The 21,579-nt window shown below is 34.7% G+C and overlaps 1 protein-coding gene across 1 annotated transcript in view; it reads left to right on the forward strand.

Moving 5' to 3' along the window:
- The window catches only part of FMN2 (formin 2), a 155,026-nt gene that overhangs the window by 74,884 nt on the left and 58,563 nt on the right, over positions 1 to 21,579 (forward strand). The window contains exons 8-13 of the mRNA XM_059841678.1: positions 9,468 to 9,529; positions 16,951 to 17,042; positions 17,184 to 17,313; positions 18,204 to 18,350; positions 19,747 to 19,806; positions 19,989 to 20,109. Coding sequence (XP_059697661.1) covers positions 9,468 to 9,529; positions 16,951 to 17,042; positions 17,184 to 17,313; positions 18,204 to 18,350; positions 19,747 to 19,806; positions 19,989 to 20,109 — 612 coding nt within the window. The remainder of the gene's footprint in view (positions 1 to 9,467; positions 9,530 to 16,950; positions 17,043 to 17,183; positions 17,314 to 18,203; positions 18,351 to 19,746; positions 19,807 to 19,988; positions 20,110 to 21,579) is intronic.

A 21,579-nucleotide genomic window follows, 5' to 3' on the forward strand; every position in this document is an offset into this window, starting at 1 on the left:
GATTAGTCATTGATTGTGATTACAAAGAGTGCAATCAAAGCAGTTCTTTGGATGAGTTTTGGTCTGCTCAGCAAAGAGCATCTCTCCCATTACCATTGCCACCTGGATTTCATTGAGGATTAATCACTATTTTTAGTACCTTTCTTTTCAGTGTTGATGAAGATATTTGCAGTAAGTTGGGAGCAGAGTCCAATGAAAGCCAAAGATACTCTCTCCTTGCGGTAATGTTTCAAAAGCAATTACATTTTCAGATCTATGAGGTGGGCAGGTATTAGCTCATTTAGTGTTGACAAATAATTTAATGTAAGTATTCTAAATTGCCAACCAGACACACCAGGAGCTCCATTAACTATGCCCTAACTATGGGTAAATTGAGAGAAAAAAAACTAAGATCCCAAGTTAGCTGCTTACTGCAAAGAATCTATTATTTGGAAAAAAAAATGTGTCTTAGGTATCTGCCCTGATAACTTTATCAAATACAGCAGTTCACTAGTGGATGGTTCCAGATAAATTTCTTCTTCTTCCTTCTCCTCCTGCATTTTTTTTAAATTTACAATGAGCTCTCTAAAGCAAGAAATAAAAAGCTTGTCTCTTTCTATGGGCTGCACTTCTCAGCGTTAGACATGACTGTTTTTACTGTGAGCTATTCTTATAGAAATAGATTAGGTGGGATTAAATCAAAAGCCAGCAAATTTGAATTCTGAAAAAAATCCACACATAATTCAAAGTCTCAATTAATTTCAAGCCTGAAGCTTCATTTGTATTCCAAATAAGTGTTGCTAATTTCTTCCAGTTACACAATCACTGGTAAAATTAGCCTGGTCTTAAAGCCATTGAAACCAAGATTGAAAGGCATTATAGCTTGTATGGATCTAAAAAAAAATTTTAACACACAGGAAACCCAGATTTTATGTTACCTGAAAAATGAATTTAAAGCTACAAATCATGTCTGTCTTCAGACAGATTGATACGCAATGCCAGACCTACTGCATACATGCTTTGCCACTGTTTTTATAACGCGCACTGTAAATACATACTGACACATAAACATCCCCAAAAGATATTCCTCAGATATCATGTTCTAGTAGTCTGCCCCCAAAAAATATATACTTGACAGATATGACAATCTTTCTTTTGAGAACCTCTAAAATGAAATGCCTGTGGCATACTGTTCTACCTTAACCAGAAAGTGAAAAAGCTTAGTACAAACTAATACTGAAATAAAAGCCAAAGGGCTTTGAGATTTTTTGTAGCAACAATTATATTTTCTGTAACAGAAATTCTTACATATAAAATATTCCTATATGCCAATATTAATTTTATACTGAAATCTTGTTCTTGAAACACTTTAAAAATACATTTAAGGGCCAGGAACCTAGCAAACAAACCCCTACTATAATCATAAAGCACAGTTGTATTTTTTTAAACTTATTTAAATGTGTATTATATAATTAGCATTTGTATAGTATGTTAAGCCTTCAGCAGTGTTTTGGGAGTTATCATTGTAATCCTTTACAGTTTGTCGAAAGTCTTGAATCCTGCCACTCAGTCCCACACTTCAAATTCCCTCCCCGATGCCCAGCCCCTGGCAGGTTCATTGAGACTGTTTGCTCCTCTGTGCACTGTAGTTTAAAATACGCATAATCTGGTGAAATGCCAGTCTTTCCTCAACCTTCCTATATCCCACACCCATGTTTTTTTCACCTGCCAAATTCAAACAAATCTTATCTAAACAATTAAGATAAGCATTGAAGTAGTCTCTATAGTCAAATCAGCAAACCTCTCAAAGCCAGAACTGAAATATAATCTCTCTAAATTAAACAGTCTACAATGGCAATCATGTTTGTATTTAAACATTTTATTCTGAAAGGATTACAGCATTGCTCTCCACTTTTTTTTTCCTGCCTAGACAAGAAGGCGACATACTGAGTCAAACAAAATATATTTGTTCTCTATGAGCTGAACTTGCACACTTTTTGTAAACAAACTGTATAGGTGTATGGAGTTTGACTTCACATAATCAGTAACTGCTGTCCTTAACAAAGTAGGCACTTGTTTGAAATGTATGTAATGTAACTGTTTATATTAACTGTGTACAGCTATATAAAATCTGGTGATATATTTTGTTGTATGTGTGAATATATATTTACATGTATGTAGAAAACCTCTATCAATACAGTTTTTATATTTGGGATACAAGTTAGGGAACAGGACATCTGTCTAAAAGTTGAATTATATTTATAAGAGAAAAATCATGCAAAAGATTCAGTCCTTTCAATGAAGTCTTCTACTTTTGTTACTTCACATTTTGCAAAACATATTCATGCTTAATTGATTCTTATTCTATTGCTTCCTAGAAATGCGGGTGCATGTTCTTGAAGGTATTTAAAACTCTTAAGTCATTTAAAAACAGTCTGAAGCAACAGCTCAACTTAATCCATGGCTTCTGCTTGGAAATTTTGTTTACTGTTCTGGTTTCTTACACAAGCTTTAGATCAAGGTGAATTACTGCCACAGTAAAACTGTGTGCAAGCAGTTCAAAGTGGTGTCTTGCCTCTGATCCATGCTGTATGTACCTGTGTTGAAGCCCTAGTCTCCCTTGTGCTTTGTGCACTTTAAAATTGAAAGGATGTAAAATTTGAGTATTTCTTGATAGACAAGTATATCACAAAGGTACTGAGGGCAAGTAGGTAAGTAATAATATGAAGGTATTAATTTATGATAACTCAGTGCAGCCATACCCCACATACCAATTTTCAGTGGGGATGGGAGGATGGTTTGCAAGTTATGCAAATCTTTTTATAGAATTCTTTACTTTCACTTATTTTTTGAGGATCTTGAAAAATTTTACAGTCATGACGCTTGTGGGGTTGCCACAACATACATGAGCACAGGGACATAAGGTTTTAGCACTCTTGTGTAAACACAACATTAATTTTAAGGAGCCCCATTTGGAATTTAACTTTCTGCATTGGAGATTCACATTTCTTTTACTAAAGATAAAGAAGAATCTCAAGAAAATAGCAGTAGTTGTCAAGTTGTTGGAACTATTACAGATAAAAAATATGATATAAATTTTGGATGAATTATGTCAAAAGTGATATGGGGGAAAGGAAAAAGCTGGAATGGGGGAAAGGGAGGATGGGGACAGTATTGGGAGGTAGGGGTGGGAAGGAGAGGCGAACCAAGGGATATGAAGTTTTGAAGTCATGGGTTTTCTATGTAACCAATAAGGGACTGAAAGTTTTGCAGATTAGTTTATTTTAAAATATAAATACTAACTATTTATTACACGTAAATCTGGGTTTATTTTGCAAGTAGCTTGATATTGCATCTAAACATAATCTTTATAGGAGCAAAAGAAGTCATTGCAGTGTGATCACCTTCTTAGACTCTTTTGGCTCTTTTGTTGATGAGAACACCAATGCAGGTGTTTTTTCTTCTGCTTTTGAAGTGAGCAGTTCAGCTCTCAGTCATTCCTGTGAACCTGATGAAATTGTCTGGATTGAAACTTTTTTTCTTGGTTAGCTTGTGTTTGCCTGTGTCATGTTGCATTTTCCTCCAAAGACACCTGTCAGAGAAGACTTCCACTCTGCATTCACAGACCAATTCTGTGTGTATTCTCTATTTTTTTCCTTGTTTGTTGATAAATCATAAATTGATCAAGCTATATATTATCTGACTTGTTTTTCTTGTACCACAGTTCTCGAATTTTTAAGGTTCTGCCAGTATGTTAATTTTCTAATGGTGTTGGATTTTGACCACTTTCAATTTACTGCCCATACCTTTTTCTTGAGGAAGCTATTGTTTTTAATTAACTCAGAAATAAAATTCAAGGAAGATCATTCAAAGTGACACATTGGACCTACTCACCTACTTATGTGCCTTTTTTTTTTTTCTTGCAAATACCATTTTTTAAATAATTTAAAATAATTATAAGTCCTGTGAAATCTGGTTGAATGAATTTTAATAGTACCGTTCTGTCTAAAAACTTATGTAGTAATTTTGAGACTCTAATTATATAAAGCTTACCATTTCTACATTTCTGTGTGTTGATATAGGTTCTTAAAAACAACAGAGTAAATTTTTTGTTGTAAGACTGGTTGATGCCTTTTCAGTCTTTTTCACTCTTCAGCTTACAGTAATATTCCTGGAGTGTGGATGATTTCAGTGAAATAGAGATATCTGGGGATCAAAGCCCAGAGAAAGTACCGTGGAAGTTGGAACCTCTCTGTATCCTATAATCTTGCATGTTAGAGTCTCATGAAGGGCGTAACAGCTGAGCAACCCCCAGATGAGTGCCACACAAAGAACTATGTGGTAAGAGTACTGTGGTTAGTTGCTGCAGAAGCAGGAGGTCCTTCACTCAGTGAAGAAGAATAGATCTGCCTTTGTATTTTGCTGTACTGACCATCTGTTTCTGCCCTTTGTCAGAGAAGTTGTGGAGTCTTGCAGAAACTCCTGGTGTTCTTCTGGAGAAAGAGAGCAGATGTGAGAGTGAGGAGGCAAAGCTGTGCAGGAGGAAAAAAGGAGTGGCCTCTTGGAACAATACTGCTTGGTTTTTGGAGAGTCACGGAGAAGTCAACTGAGGTGGAAATCAGCAGGAAGGACTTGGATGGGTGCTCTGCTTGCTTGTATCCCTGAAGGATGGATTTGAGTAGGGCAGTGCAGGTTCAGACGTGGTTTTGATTCAGCTACTGCTTCTTTATGAGGACTTAAAATGTAATCTGTTACCAGTCAAGTAGGATTTGGAAAATGCTTAGTCAGGTTTTTTGGGACACAGTGGTGCTTCCCCGAGGTCTCAAGAAGGAGACTCTTAATTTTAGATGGAGTCCAGAGACAGAAAAGCTTAGGAAGCATACTTGGAAAGGCCAGAGAAATGGAGTGTGATTTGAAACTTGCCCTGAGAAAAGGGAAGGCTAAGACAAGGAATTCAACTGAACACCAGTTTTCTGGAAGTCATCCATATGTGATTGTGCTAATAAGAGTTTTATGACACAAAAGTTAGATCTGAAGGGTCTGGTTTACAACACTTTTTTTTCTTTCTGAAATTCTACTCAGTGGGAAACTTTAAATTTGGCCTTTTCATTTTAAAAGGAAATTCCAAAGCTTTGGACTTTGAAACAAAATAAGGTTTCCAAGGACTGGGTAGCTGTAGGAAGTTGTCTTTTCTTTAACAGCTTATGTAAGTGGTACTATTGGTGGATTTAGATTCATAGCCACTGGGAAATGTAGGTTAGCTGTGTCTGCATTGCCGATTGGCTTTGGTTTAGTGGCAGCTGGTAGTTCATGTGCTCCTAGATATATGAATATCAACAGCAGTGATCTGTCTAACAAGGGACAAAGTACAGCCACTTCCTTTTATGGTCTTCCTGACAATACCCTGGGCATCCTCCATCTTCCTGCTAATGGTGTTTTCTCACACATTTCCTCTTCAGAATTATATTTGCTGGCAAGCAGTTTGATCTTCTTGTTGGTTTGGTTACTGTCTTGCCCTGAAGACTTGAGGGTGGTGATAATTTAGTTTTTTGTTTATTTTTTGTATTTTGCTTTGTTGTAGGTTTATTTTTGGGTGGGTTGTTTAGATTTTATTTTGTTTTTTTAAAATTATGTCTGTGTTCTAAATTTTCTTCTGTATATGAAGATCCATCAGTTTTCAGTTCCAATATGCCTCTGAATATAATCATATGGTCTAATCTCACTTTTTTACAAGCAACATATCCTCCTGTCAGGGGATGAAACTTCTACACTTGCAAATCACTTGATATTATTAAAAATAGTAAATCTTTGTCTCTCTGCTTCGATTTTTCTTTTGTCTTTCCAGATTCAATCTAATACCTAAATTGGCTTTTCTAATGTGAGATTGTATATATATTTTTTTTTTATTCAATTTATATGGTAGAAATACAGAATGGAAAGATAACTGTTCCATTCTGTTAAAATTTTCTTATTCTGCCATTAAATAATAAGATATAACTTCCGTCACAAATATAGCAGTTTAGATTTCTATGTAAATTGTAACCAAAATAGTGACAATATCAGGAAAGATAAGGAGCAGCAAGAGTTCCCCAAATCCTTTAATTTGGTTATAAATCCTTTGAAATTTCTTCTTCTTCTTCTTTTTCTCTGTTCTATATAGTATCAACTAACCATTTGTGATTGATCACCAACCCTTCATTTTACTGGGTGGATTTTTTGTAGTTATCTGTTGACCTGGCTTGCTTAAATAGAAAAAGAAATTGTTAGTCTGTAATTCCATTATTTTTTTTCTGTGGGCATCTGGGCAAACTTGGTTTGAATTTGTTTTAATTATATCTATGTGTTTGTATATATACGGAATTTTATATGTATGGATCAAATAATTTTAAAATTTTAGGGCTTGAAAGTGGAGCTGGTTTAATTTGCAGCACTGGCAATAGGAATGCAAGAAAATAACAAAACTGTGAGATCTTGACAGTAAGAACTAAATTTCTGGGTCTGATGTGATTAAAGTTCCTTCTGATAGAGCAAAAGCCAATAGATATTCTTCACTTTCGCAGTAGTCAAGGCCAGGATATTTCAATGTCAGCTTTGAAACAATAAAAAAATCACTTTCTAAACCAGAGACATGGGTGAAAATATCCACCGTCTGCAAGACTAACACAAACCCTTCTCCAGTTGTTTGCATCAAAGTATACTGGAACTGCAGCATGGCTAAAAATATTTTCCTACGAGGAAATTAATCTTTGTCTGCATTTCATCATTCTATTGCCACCACATATGGAATCCTTTGGTTAGATGTTTGTGTAGTCATGCTGATTGTAGGGGGCATGTTTAACTAGTAAGCTTGGCTACATAAGGAGACATCATTGTTTTTATCAATTCAAATTGCCTAGATAATGGAATTAAATATGCAATTGTTCTGATTTATTTTGGCAACTATTATGTTCTGTATGGCAATGCTGCAGGTTTGCCTAAGAAAAGCAGTTCATATCCTCACTCCTCAGAGTATGGGGAGCACACCTCAGGTGTACATGGAAAAATCCTAGTGAGATGTTGGAGTGCTACTTATGAACATATGCAGGTTTAGATTAAACATATAGAAATATATTTCTCTTTGGAGGCAGAGACTTGAAGGATATATCCTAGGATCTTACTTCTCCATGTCCTTGTCTCAGACTGATTTGTTTTAAGCAGCTCCCTGAGGTATGTACACTCTTCTGCATACCTGTTTTGTTGAAAGTACACAGACCTGGCACCATTGTGTTTGCCAGGCGTTCTCTTATCTCCTGCAAGCATTCAAACAAAAGTGTTCTATTGCTCCCTCAGTAATCCATGGGTGATCTTAACATTGAGCAAAAGTCAGGGCAGGGACTTATGTTGAATTTCTTAGCTCAGGAGTAGACAGTCTCTGGAAGGAAGGGGGGTAGAGTAGGGAGAAGACAGCCACAACTCCAAATAAATAGTTGAAGGGTTGTAAGTGTGTCCATATATGAAAACATTGCATAAGCATAAAAGTGCTGAAATGTTAGATAGTATAAACTGAGTTTTGTAATATATCCTGGGTTTAATAAAGCTGTTTGTATATAGGCTTTGACGTTAGTGTTTTCTTAAAGCAGAGCTCTCAAACCTATTTTGACCCAGGTTCTATTTGAATGCTAATTTTAGTGTCCAGTTCTACAAGGCAAATTTGGCACATTTTTAACCATACAGTCTTATTGAGCAACAGGGGTTATTAAATACAATGTATAATACTGTGCCCTGTGTAGAGGGCATCTTTAAGTCTCTGTTGCAACAATTATTACACTTGGATGAGGAAGGGAAGTTTAAAAATACCCGAAATAATTAGTAGCAGATTTTTGCATGTGCCCCCTACCCCAAAAGAAAACAAAAAACATGTTGCTTCCTGAACTGTTAACTGTTACATAGGCTGCTGCATTGCTTTCTGGTAAGGAAAAAATAGAAAAAAAACCCCACCTTATTTCTGAAAATATAAAGAATTATAAAATTATTTTTTGATTTAGTCCTAAAAGTTAGCCTTGTGCTCTGCTTAGAGATACAGTGTGACCTGCTTAGTTTAATCAAGGTCAACACTTTTTTGTTTATCATTTTCTTAAACTACAACTAAAACTATGTCTCAGGCCTGGAAAGGGGAAACATGATAAGTCCCAGACTCAGAGTGCTATCTCTAGATGGCAATCAGAAACACATAAGCTTGAATTATATTCTGTAGTCTTTAGGTGTATACAGAATTTCTCTGTGACTATTAATGTCATGGATTTATGGGACAAAATTTAACTTGGTGCTGGGTCTCTAGCTCTGATCAATGTTGCAATTTCTAGATTAATCTCACCCAGGGAATTATTCAGCTTGTTGTGCAAGTGCACTCACACACCACATACACACAAACACACAAAGAGCCCATTACAGAAAAGCGTATAAATTAATGAAGAGCAAAGTAGGAAAAGACTGGTGTAGTATGATAAAAATCATTCATTGCCATCATATATGTTCTAATGCAACATTCTAAATTTCAAGATCTAGATGAGGAAAACTGGATTTATATAGCTTTTAAATGAATGGTCACTGTGCTTGCAAAAATATGTAAGCGGAAGACTGAAAAGCACTAATTGAAAAATAAATCTTCATATTAGCTGAGAACAATTTTTCAATAGCTAGCAAAAATATGTAAGAGGAAGACTGAAAAGCACTAATTGAAAAATAAATCTTCATATTAGCTGAGAACAATTTTTCAATAGCTAGCAAAAATATTTCCTGTGCCTTATGAAATGCTTCTCTGATAAGTGGCGAGTCAGGGTTCCGTTTCTAAATGTGTGTAACTTTTAATGTTTCTGGTTTTTTTTTTTTTTTTTTTTGATCCAGTTTAGGTAGATAAAAATCACTCTATTTGAGCTGTTCCACTGGGGCTTTTTGATGCTGAAAAAATACAGTATGTGTGTGGCGCCAGAATTGGTTGGGAACAGGAAAGGCATATTTTGTATCCATACTAAATGTGTCGGCTTAGTGCATAGAAGACTTGACCCTTGTCAGGTGTTTTGAAGTTAACTGGCTGACTTATGGATTAATGAGTTTAAGACTGAAGTCAACCAGCAACAGGAATGAGCTTTGTTGTGTGAGTGTGTGTGTGTGGCTGTGGTGCAGATTTACAAATTTTTATAATGCTTTCAGCTGGACCATGAAAGTCTGATGTAAAGCTTATCTCTGATCTCTGACTATGGCCATACTTGTGGGATCATGTTTGTGTGTTTGGGGGGAGGGAGATGAATTCTTTAACACTTGACACCTGGCTCTGCCAGGTTTCTAGCTATACTATACTGCACTATTCAAGGAATTAATAAAGTTAAAACCTTAAGCTGTATGACCAGTAGGTCATAAAAAACTGTTGCTGAGTATTGTGACCAGCTTTATTTCACAGCTGGATTATCATCATGAACAACTAACTCTTTTTTCTTTTCTCTCTTTCATAGCTGTTGTGAACTTGGACAATTCTGTGGTTGACCTAGAGACGCTGCAAGCCCTGTATGAGAATGTGAGTAATCAGAGGAAGTCCATGAAATGTAGGAATACTGTGTGTCCGTGTGAAGGTGTTTTTACTTGGAATCAATAATATTTTGAAGTAATTTTATTTTCCCCAAAAGCAATGAAAAGACCAAGTATTTTAATTGCATTTATTGGCATTGTGTGTTTTATGAAGTGCATGTATTTCTACACAAGTAACATGATCAACTTCTAAATGACTAAACAGGCATTAGTTTTGCTCCTTTTTTTGCTTCTTGGGTGTGGCAGTCTTTGATCAATGGTACCAAACCTTGTGCTCCATGCCTTTGACTTCACTTTGTAATTTCACTAATATAAAAATACTGCTAAAATAAAAAAAAAACTTTTGATAACAGAAATCATTCTCTTTATGGAACTGGAGCATTTAATTATTGTTGCTTCAGGAATTGCTCCGAATTAGTTTTAATTCTTTGAAAGGAAAAGAATTTCTCAAAGGTAATGTAATAAGAAGTAGTATAAACTTCCAGGGGCTTCATAAATGTCTGGTAGTAATAATCAGAGAGGTTTAACCTTTAGGTATGTAAAATCAGGGATTCAGAATATGCTCAAGCATGTTCTAAAACTTGACAAAGCCTGTCACGTAAAAAATTCAAAATGGTGTATCTTAAAAGAGTGTTTCTGCCTTCAGCTGAGGCCAGTGAACATTGCCCCTGCCTGTGAATGCAGTGCCTGGATATGTGGAGGTCTGGCTAGGCATCTCTTGAAAGAGTGAGGAGGCTTTCTCTTTGCCCTGCAAAGAACTTGGAAGTATGAGATGTAAAGCTGTGAGCCACAGAACAGCACTGAAGGCCAGTGTATGTTCTTGTACTAGATCCTTAACTTCCCTCGTGTAGTTTTGATAATGTTTATTAATTTCACACCTTTCAGATATTTGGTTTTTAGACTTTAGCTTTTAGTCTCCTGCTTTGGAATGGTTTGATGGTTTATGAAGTCCCTCTAAATAATCCACGTTTAAGTGCAAAAAGAGAGATAGTAATCTCTAGTCCACTTTACAGAAAAACTGAGGAGCTAAACAAAACAGAAAAAAACAAAAGTCTGACAAGAGCTAGAAAGGACTTTTACTATTCATCCCTGAAGAACTAGGTTAACCGACATTGCTCAGAAAGATAATGGTCAAAAGAAAAACTATTCTAACAACATTCCAAATCTATATGAACACTTTGCTTCTTTGCTCCACAAAATTTTTGTTTTAGCCTATGGTATTTTATTTTAAATTACTTTAAATCTACTTCCTTACACAGTACATATATATTGCATGCCATGCAGTTTTTAGCATGCAAAAAATTTGAATTAATTTTATAAGTTACATGTGTGTGAATGTGAGAGATTTTCTTTTAGGAGGTATGGAACAGATACTGCAGTCAAAATCAGTTTTTGCATATTTCTCTTTCTTATTGTGAACAAGTTTTTTTTTTTACCTTGGTTTGAAAATATATTCCTTTTATGTTGATAATGTACTAAAACTTTTCAAAAGTTTACTTAATATCTTCTCTAATATTCTTAGAATCTGAATATAATGGATTATTTGCAAGTTTGCAGTTCATTGAAAAATCCAAATGTCATTGTGTCCATTTTGTAATTGCCTTCACTTATGACAGAAAATGTCTAGGAAATGTCCTGATTAAGGAAAATACCACGTGTAAATCTCAGGAAAGACTCAGATTTTCATATGTCTAATATATTTATTTGCTTTGAATAGAAAACAGACCAGTCCAACTTTATTATATTTGCTTGGGTAGAAAACAGAAAAAAAAAAACAAAACCACAACCAAAAACCAAACGGATTACAAGAAAAGCCCTAAGTTTACTTGTATGGGATTTTATAAGGGGACCTGAATTTTAATCCTGGATCTTCTTTTTGATAAAACTCTGTCTTGAAAGAAGCTTTCTTTTTAGTTGACTTTTGTTTCCTTTTTTTCCTTTCAGCCTTTTGTTAAAACACTTCAGACCTTGCATTTTCTTCCCTTGCTAGCTTCACTAATTATAACAATATTGTTCAATAACTGTTGTAAGTAATGGGTGGTACCAGAGAGCCTGGCATATTTGATTCCTTCCTTATTTCTCAATTTCATCCTGTGTTGTAAGTGGGAATAACTTTGCTGCATTTACTTCTTAGCCATTAACTTAATTTTTGGTTCTTAGGGTTTTTTTATTGGATTGAGATTTTTTTTTTTTTTTTTGCTGGATGTTTAAATACCCCTGTACTAGTCCTCAATCTTTCTATTTGATCTGTATGGAACATATGGGAGCATTTGTTTTACAGTCTTCCTTTAGAATGTAATCATTTTTTCTGATTGCATGTGTCTGGCATAGTGCTTTCCCTTCTTAAATGTGAATGAAATTTGGGCAGTCTCCAAACCTAAACACACCCTAATTTCAAAAGCCACAGTCCCGAGGGTTCAATTCCTGTTTACTGAGGAATTAAACTCCTGTTAAACCACAAAGATATTGCATATATCCTAGTGACTTTTTATAAACTAAGAAGCCCACACCCCACCAAAGACCCAAGCCCTCAATAATTTATTTAATATTATTAAGTTGAATTGTATTAAGTGAGAAAGACTGTGTTAGTGCAGCATTGTACTGTACAGTCAAAAAGCTCTTAGGTGTGGTTGTGTCGCTTGCTTTGTGAAGAATTGTTGAAATACGTGTTGATAATTAGTTATGAATTAATATCTAGACAGTTTTAATAGGAGAATCTTTGTAGATGAAACTACATGTAAATGTGCTTCTCCAAATTCTCTAATAACAATGCAATCAGGTGATAGCTATAATTAGAGAAAGAAAAGGCAGGTAAAATTAATTCAAGTTGCTGTACAGTGTTAGGACATATTGGTTGTGATGAGAAATGTAGCAACTGGCAAATCAGTGGATGTTTACTTTGAAAACAGATTGCCTCTTAGCAGCTGGGGTTGTAGCTTAAGCATCACTGAAACAAGGTATGTCTGCTTCTGCTTGGATCTTTGCTATGTCATGAAAACAGTTGTATAAAAGTGGATTAAAAATGCTGTTGAATAATTTATTATCTTTCATCTATGGATTTGCCCTTTTTATATCACAAAAGAAACATGTATATTTTCATAATTAGGCTCCCAGTAAATTGACCACACTGTCTTTATCTTTAAAAGACTTAGGTCAATGCTATGAAAAACCTCAAAATGCCTTTGCAAGAGAGAAAGGGCATCCACAAGTCTGAAGTCACACTTCTCTGCCATTCAGATTCAAACTTTCTCCTCAATTATTTCTTGTGATTTTTTTTAAATCTTATTTTAAACCAGCAATTACAATGTGATGTCTTTTTTTTTTTTTTTTTGGCAAAGCCAAATTTTGGCAAAGTCAAATTGTACTTGAGTACTGATGATCCAGCTTGAAAAGAATATGGTATTTATTATTAACCAGGTTATCTTTGTATATCCTGGTTTCATCTGCTGTTGACAAAATTCCTTAGACAACTCACTCAATGTTTTTGAAATATATAACAAAAACTTTTAAAGTCAAGTTTGCAAAAAAATAAAATTCCATACGTTTAAACTGATCTAAACTCAGAGCTAGGGTTCTGTTGTAAGGAAAGAAAAAGCTAACCAGGAAATGTATAAGATTTATGTTGTGAGATGGAAAAAGGGCCCTTATGAACTTTGGTAAGAGCAAATACGGGATAAATTCGTACTCTGGAAGAAAATGGAAAAAGGATTAAACTGAAGTAGAATATTTTTGCAGTAATTTAATTCAGATTTATGCTGTCTGATTTTAGATATCGTTAATATCAAATTCTAGTACATTATATTATTTTTTCCACTTTTGATGCTACATACATCTATATCTAGCAAAAATTCAAGGAAAGAAAACAGTAACATTCAAAGAGATGCTAATGCAATCAGGTTAATGACTTTTATGAGAAGTATTTATTGAATGTGTTCTCTCTTGACACATATTTGGAAAGCAATATAAAAGCTTTTTTAAAAATTATCCATCTGTAAATTGGAGAAAAAATAGGCATTAACAATAAAGAAAGCTGGTAAAATTCTGAGAAATGCTCTTTGATAATGCCTGTGTAATAGACAGAGTATTCCTTTTCTGTCAGAATTTGAAGTACCATTGATCACAATCCCGGATACCTGAGCCATAATTAGTGACTTGAAATTCAGGTTTGATTCTGAGCTTGGACTGTATACTTCAGCTTCTTGATTTTGGTGAAGGGTGTAAACTTTTTCTCTTGAGTTTTGCTCTGGCTGGCAAATGAGTGGATCATGCTTAGCCTTTGTATCTTTGACAGTTGTTACTTCTTTGCATACACAACCTGAGAATAATGGCTTAAATAAGGAATAGGGAGTCTGACTAACCTTTGCCCATGGGATTTGGTGGAGAAACATCAAGAGCTTGAACATGCATGTATGTGATAGATTGCTGTGATAAGCACTCTAATATTTCAGTCTGGGAAGAAGGCCGGGAGAGAGAGAACTCTGAGTATTTATTCTAAAATATTTGCAAATAACCATTTCGTTTTATGCTCCATGCAAAAATACTTCTCTTAAACTGTTATGTAAAAAAAGGCAAATTATTTTCCTTCAGTTTAACAGAAGAGAAGATAATTTAATGACTGGCCAGAAATAATGGAACTTAATTTAATTTGTTAGCATGAGAACTTGTTCACTTTTACAAAAACTGAATTAAAAAAAATAAGAAGTATAACTTGAATAAATGAACTTTTTAAAATGTAAGTTGAATAAATAAAATAGCTCTTCCTACACAGTCATGTTATTTGCACACCCAGACCTCCGTGGCTCTGATGACATGACCACTGGAACAATGCTACCTCTTTCGGCATCCTTCCAACTTCTATCTGTAGATTTCCACTATTGCCAAGAGAGTTCTTACTGATTTGAGAAGTGATGGAAACTTTCTTTTTTTTAAACTCTCACCTGGGTAAGAATGTTCTAGATTAAGTGTGTACATGTCCCATTTGCATCGGCATTTTTAACACAAAACCAAACCCAAGCCTTCTCCACAACATGCAATATTTAAGTTAATACTTCTGCAGTTAATTGTCTTTTTCTAGTCCTCATCCTGTTTCTGGGAGAGTCTTCTAAGATAGCATTAAAATTGATTTATTTTTCTGATCCTAGTATCTTGGAAACATTCTTCTTCTCAGGATAGCATTATACAAGAAACAATTGCTACAGTAATTGCATTCACAGATCCTATGTCTGCCTTGACTTTGTGCAGAAAAGTGCCTTCGGAGGATGAATCCCCAAGTTTCTTTCCTCACACTGAGGTAAAACTGGGGTAGGGAATTCACGTAACTAAGTGTTATGAATGGGCCACTGCCAGTATTCTCAAATTAAAAACTGGTAAATAAACCTCTGCCTATCCCTTGTTAACTGAGAAAGGCCTGATGCCATATAAACTAGCAGATAAAGGGTGGCCCAAACAGGTCAAGGGAAGTGACGTGCTCAGCACTAGTGGGACCACATTTAGGATGCTGTGTACATTTAAGATGGTGTGGCCTCTCCTGGGCAAGAGGCAGTGACACATTGGAGCAAGGCTAGCACAAAGCAGTGTTGATGGTTAAAGACTTGGAGAAGTGTTATACAAGGACAGGCTGAGAGACAGCTGGGGTTGCTCAGTCTGGAAAAAAGAGAACTCAGAGGAAGCTTACCAGTATGTACAAATAAATACCTCTCTGGGGAGGAGAGTAAAGAGCACAGATCTAGACTCAGGGATGCCCAGCATCCCTGGGACAAGACATAGTGGGCCTCCTGAATTTGAAACACTAGAACAGGCTGCCTAGAGAAGGCATCAGGTGTCCATCCTTGGGGGTATTCAAAACCTGGCAGGACGTGATGCTGAGCAAGCGTCTCGAGCTGCCTCTGCTTTGTGTCAGTGTTCACCTAGACAGTCTCCAGGGGTCCCTTCAAACCTCAGCTATTCTATTAATTTTTGGTACAGGTACTGCCACAAATTTAATCTCTTAGTGTCCAGAACAAAGTTTATTGCTGGGAAAAAAAATATATTTGCAATATTTCCAATCTGTTGAAGTATTTAATATATAAGATCAGACAACTTTAGAGATGACCTTTGAAGAACATCCACAGAAATGCTGACTAAATATTAGGAAATGTGATATCATAGGTGACTTTGCATGATTTCCAGGCTTCTTGAAGTATTAAGAGAAACTCTGAAGGGCTTTTGCTATATGACTCTTTAATCTCTTTATCTTTCTACTTCACATCAGTATTTTCAGCCATTTCACATCAGAAGCTATTCAACAATTTCAGAAAAAGTGTCCAAACTCAAATTTCTGATATCACGTTCCTCATGGAGCAGGCATAATGATTTGAAACAGCTCTATCCCTCTTCTGCTAATCCTGCAATAGCATTCAAGAGAGAATGCAGGTGCAGCATATCTTACACTTTGCCATTATCTGGATGATTAGAATATAATTTTCCACTGTTGTCTTCAAGTTCTGTGGTAGAGAAAGTTAAAAAATGAATGTAATTTTTTTCTTAAAGGAATAAAGGTAGATACACTTTTGTTTAACTCTTGGGCAGATAAATGTTTTGGGTCTCTCTTGGGAACTGCTATGATTGTCAAAAAAAGGGTCAGAAGGAGAAATTTTCACTTTTATTCCCTTCAATGCCATTCCACTTTTCAGTACTACTGTTTGGATAAAAAGATTTACCATAGCTTGGAACACTGAAAAAAAAGTGAGGCTCAGTTTCTATTGATGGGAATATTGAAGAAGAGACTTCACAGTAGTCCACAGAGTTCTTGAAGAAGCTAGGCAGTTTATATGTACTCTTTTTTTGCTTATTAAGATAAAAATGAAATCAATTTTACATCAAAGAATTATGCAGTAGTTCTCATGTATTATATGTATGATAGTTCCATTATAAATATGATGTTTTTCCTAAGTGCTTTTTTCAAATCCCAAAGAAAATTTAAATTGCCCTAAATAGCACAAAACTGTTTTCATTTATTTAAGAAAATGTATTTTTTAAATGCATATTTAAAGATTAAATGACATTCAAATATAACCCAACAAATTTGTGAAGAGAAATATAAGTCTCCTCTTGAGTCCTTCAATTCAAACATTTCATAAATGAGCAAATAAGAGGAATTGGGAATGAAATTCATTGTCTCAGTGCATCATTGAATGAGTCAATACTTTGCAGACTGCTAGTAGTCAATATTATTATTTGCAAGATATTCTGTTCTCCAGCAGATCTATTTATAGTTAAACTTCGTGGACTTTATACCTTGTGGACTGCATAAGCAGATTCTAGAAGGAAAAGAAAAATCTATGAATTTGATTTGTTACAAAGGAATATTTATCTCTGTTGTTTGACTAGTCACAACCATTTTTTGTTTTGTTTTTTTTTCCTTTATTTCAGAGAGCACAATCAGATGAACTAGAAAAAATAGAAAAGCATAGCAAGGCATCCAAGGAAAAAGAAAACGCCAAGTCTTTGGATAAGCCAGAACAGTAAGAACATACTTATGATAGAGCAGTTTTGCTGCTCACTTCAGAAAACTTTCACTGCTATAGTAAAATATGTCTAAAAAACCCCCCAAGCCTGTACCTACTGACAGTGACTCAAATAATTTTTTTTCATCACTTCTTCAGGTTCCTCTATGAACTCTCACTGATTCCCAACTTTTCAGAACGTGTGTTTTGCATCCTGTTCCAGTCCACATTTTCAGAAAGCATTGGTTCAATCCGTCGCAAACTTGAATTGTTACAGAAACTGTGCGAGGTAGGTTGTGCTCTGAGAAAAAATAGAGCTGAATTTCTGATTTTTAATCTTGCTGAGCTTTACTCATATTTCAAAAGTTTGTACTTTATTTACTTAGGTATTTAAAATCTGAAGGATAGCAGTACATTTTATGATTGTACTTTAACATCAAAGTGAATTTAAAAATTAGCTTTTGCTACTAATTGTATAATGCTTTTACCATCAGTGTGTATTAGTCTCTGGAAAACAGTGCACCTTCTCCTTTTGTTAAAGCAAAATCTTCTCTCTTCACAGTCACTATTATCACTCTTTTTCAAAGGAATTTCAGTTCAGCTAACCTTGTGTTGGTTGAGAAATGGGCAATTTAGTAATATCTCTGATATCTAGAGGTAGCAATGTTGTATCTAATCAGAAGAGATTACTGGAATTTTGCAGTCCCATGAAAAAGAAATACATAGGTTTAAAATGTGGGTTTCATCAGTATTTTAATAACTTAAAACCATTTAAACTGTTTTATATTTTACTATGTAATATCTTTTATTTAATGTTTTTAATTGTTCAATCTCAGTGTTTTATTAACTTGTTGATGAATTTTCTGTGAAATTAAATATGTCATTCACAATGCCAGTATCAGTTAAGGATTACTATTTTGTTTTTCTTAACAAGTCTTGTCTAGTAATACTGTACAGATTTTCTGTTATTTTTTTAATTATCCATTTTGGAGATAACATTCTCCATTCATATAAAATTACATATTAACATTGTTCTACTTCTGTGTGTTGCAGTAGAAGGTAACTTCCTTTATCTCAGTCTTTATAGAAGTATTTTTTCTAAACACAACATCAGCAAATCTGCTCATTAACCATAAATATAATGGGACTATTAACAGAATTTTTTTCTCTGTATTTTAGACATTGAAGAACGAATCAGGAGTTATGCGGGTTCTGGGTTTGGTTCTTGCCTTTGGAAATTACATGAATGGTGGAAACAGGACCCGAGGACAGGCTGATGGGTTTGGACTTGATATCCTGCCAAAACTGAAAGATGTCAAGAGCAGTGTAAGTTGATATGAGACTTCATAAAGGCCTGAGAAGGTTAAATTCTCTGAAAATTACTTTGTTTCTGAGTGAATGGTGTGAAGCTTATGAAAGGCATGTAGAAGGGACTTCTTGATTCAAGATTTGTCTTGTGTAGTCATCTCATTAAAGAGAATGACAAGTAGTGTTTTTTCTTGCTCGGTGCTAAACTGTAATTTGTGTCTTACCAGCACTTGTTGTCTTTGGTTAATCATTTTGGGGTTGCATTCAAATATCTGCTTTTGTTTACAAGGAAACAATATTCTTAGAGTTTCTATGGCTGTTGAAAAACCTTGTCTGAATGTGACAGATTATCACAATAACTCTTGAGCCTTAAAATTTGTTGCTACATCTGTCTGGCGAGTCACTGTCAAGATATTCAATTCTGCAAATGGCAGAAAAAACAGTTGGTTTCCTTTCTTAGTCCCTCACTAAATACACATTTTTTTAGCTGTTGGATTAGGTCATGTGAGCAGAGCTTTAGCCCTGGGTTGAGAGAGCATGTCAGCCATTTGCCTTTTTAAATGGGTGGAGGAATTTCCTTCTTGCATGCTGGTTTCTTTGGTAAACCAAGGGAGCAGTGATGTGAATGACAGCTCAGAGCAGCTTACTCTAGCTGCACCTTCAAATTGACTCTAGATCCAATACATCACTAGTTTTAGAGCTCTGATCAGTAGGAAGTTTAGTAACTCAAGACTTCAGTATGTAATTTGCTGGAAATATTATGACTATTAAGTTTTCAGTTGCAAGATACATTTTCAGTGTATTTGCCACTGATCAGTCAGGAAAGTTCTTACAAAATCCTTTTCTGAAAATATTTCTGAAAATATCTGAAAATTTAATTCTGCCAGAAATACTCTTCAAATGGAAGATTTTCTGCTGAAGTTTCATTAGAGAGCTTACAGAGGGGAAGCAATTAAAAAGCTCCCTCAACGCTCCCCTCAGCCGCCCAAATTAAATTTTTAAAAAAACTTTCTTTGTCTAATTTAACTTTGCTTGGGTTATAGTTGTAGTGTTGCAAAAGAACTTTTACAAAGGAACCTAGAAACAATTTCTCTTCTCCTACTTGGGAAATTTCAGAATGTAAGGGTTTGGTTTGCAGTTAGGTAGAATTAAAAATATCAGTAGTGTGTTACATTAGTGTTTCCTCATCCTTCATTTTATTTAATGATTAAATGGAACTTCAGGGTGTGGTTTGGTTTTGGTTTGGGTGGTTTTTTGGTATGTTTCAATTTTTGGTTTGTGTTTTTTTAGTGACAGGACCAAACCAACAATGTATTTTTTATACACTAAATATTTCATTTATCTGAATTATCTTTTCTGATGTTTTTTTTCCTGTGAGTTTCAGTAACATTAAACTCTCTCCTCTCCTATACAGGACAACAGCAGAAGTCTTCTATCATACATTGTCTCATATTATTTGCGTAATTTTGATGAGGTGAGTGAAAATTAAAATTAACTCTGTTAAATTAAGATTAAGCAGCCCTACTTATTAAATTTTCTCTTCTGCTAGTGAGATGCAGAAATATGTATAAATACACTCTGGGCTTTCAGTTATATATTTTAGTATAGAAGAAAAGTAATGAGCACTAGGTAACTATTCATTTGTTTTTTCGTCAGGATGCTGGAAGAGAACAATGCATCTTTCCTCTTCCAGAGCCACAAGATCTCTTCCAGGCGTCACAGCTGAAGTTTGATGATTTTCAAAAAGATCTCCGCAAAATGAAGAAAGATTTGCGAGGTACTGAAGATTTAATGCTAATTTTATTATACTATTATATCTCTTCTATTCTTGCTTATATCATTTTGAGAAATTAAATGATGCTGTAAGAATGGTTGTGTATTTTTAACTTCTCAATCAGTAGTTTGCTTCTTTAATTTGCTTCTCTATGACCATTTATGCCATAATCCATAATTTTGTGTAGATAACCTGTAGGTTTTTAAATTAAACAGCATCAAAAGAGTTTGGTTAAATCTTCTGTTTCAAAATCAAACCAAAAAACTAATTTAGTTTTCCTTTTGTTTAAGCTGATTTCAAATCTTTGACCATTAAAAGCACTGCAAATTGTTGGACTATGTCCATGATAAAAATAAAAAAGAAGGCTTATAACCAGGTCTAAATACTATCTAGCAGATAAAATAATATGTATGACATTGTTAAAGACACTTGAAATATCTGGACTTTACTGAACAGTAATATGCAAAGGAAGTATTTTTTCTCCTCTTATGAAATATTTTCTTTAAGTGAATTCAGCAAGCTTTAGATTTGCTAGAATTTAATGACAAATATTTATCATATATTTCTTATTAACGTGAAGATCTAAATGCTGAATTTGTTAAGGAAGAGTAGTTTGCACAAATGATCCATGATTTTCAATATTATTGCAAAAAATCTCTGCTAAACTGGTCAGTTACGTTACTGTGGTAAATCTTTGAGGGAGAGATGCAAATCAAGGAGTGATATTACTGTTGCCTTGATGCTTTTAAAAGCCATGCCTCTAGAGACCTAGGAATGGTTTGGTAATCCATTAATCCCTGGCTGACCTAGATTGGGAGGTTTTCTATTACAACAAAAATGTAACATGGTTACCAAATTATATCTGACCTTCTCTTCTTGCTCCTATCAAACTTTCTGTTTGGATATTTTAAAAATTATTTTAAATATTTTGAGTATTTAAAGTATTTTGTATTTTTAGTATTTAAAGTTGTATCAATGTCATTCAGGCTGACACTGACTAGTATCATCATTTAATGCTCCTGGACAACCTAGGAGGCAAAAGTCTCAGAATTCAGTCATGAAAGCTTGTTTCTATACTTCTTGCAACTTCCAGATAATCTCAGAGCTGACATCTAAGCTTGCACATGTAGAAAAAAGATACTTATGTCTTATTTCAAAAAGATACTTGAATTCAGGTTCATGTAAACAAATATACATTTCCTCACAAATTCACCAAAAATGGGTTTTTGTACATGAATGGTTGAAAATTTTCACATCAAAATTGAAATTTGCACACAGACATAAATCTGTTGTGGAATAAATCCACACTGTGCAGTGATCAAAGCAGGGGTTCTGTAAAAATGGAAATTACACGCTTCAATCTGCCTACAGACTGCAGTTGAATTCTTTCTGTGCTTCCAATCCAACCCTTAGGCTCAAGATTCTGTTGTCAGTTTGTTTTGTAGTTAATGGAACTGAAGAATAACTACAAGC

Source organism: Haemorhous mexicanus, chromosome 3, assembly GCF_027477595.1.
Source record: "Haemorhous mexicanus isolate bHaeMex1 chromosome 3, bHaeMex1.pri, whole genome shotgun sequence".
In the NCBI taxonomy this organism is placed as follows: Eukaryota; Metazoa; Chordata; class Aves; order Passeriformes; family Fringillidae; genus Haemorhous; species Haemorhous mexicanus.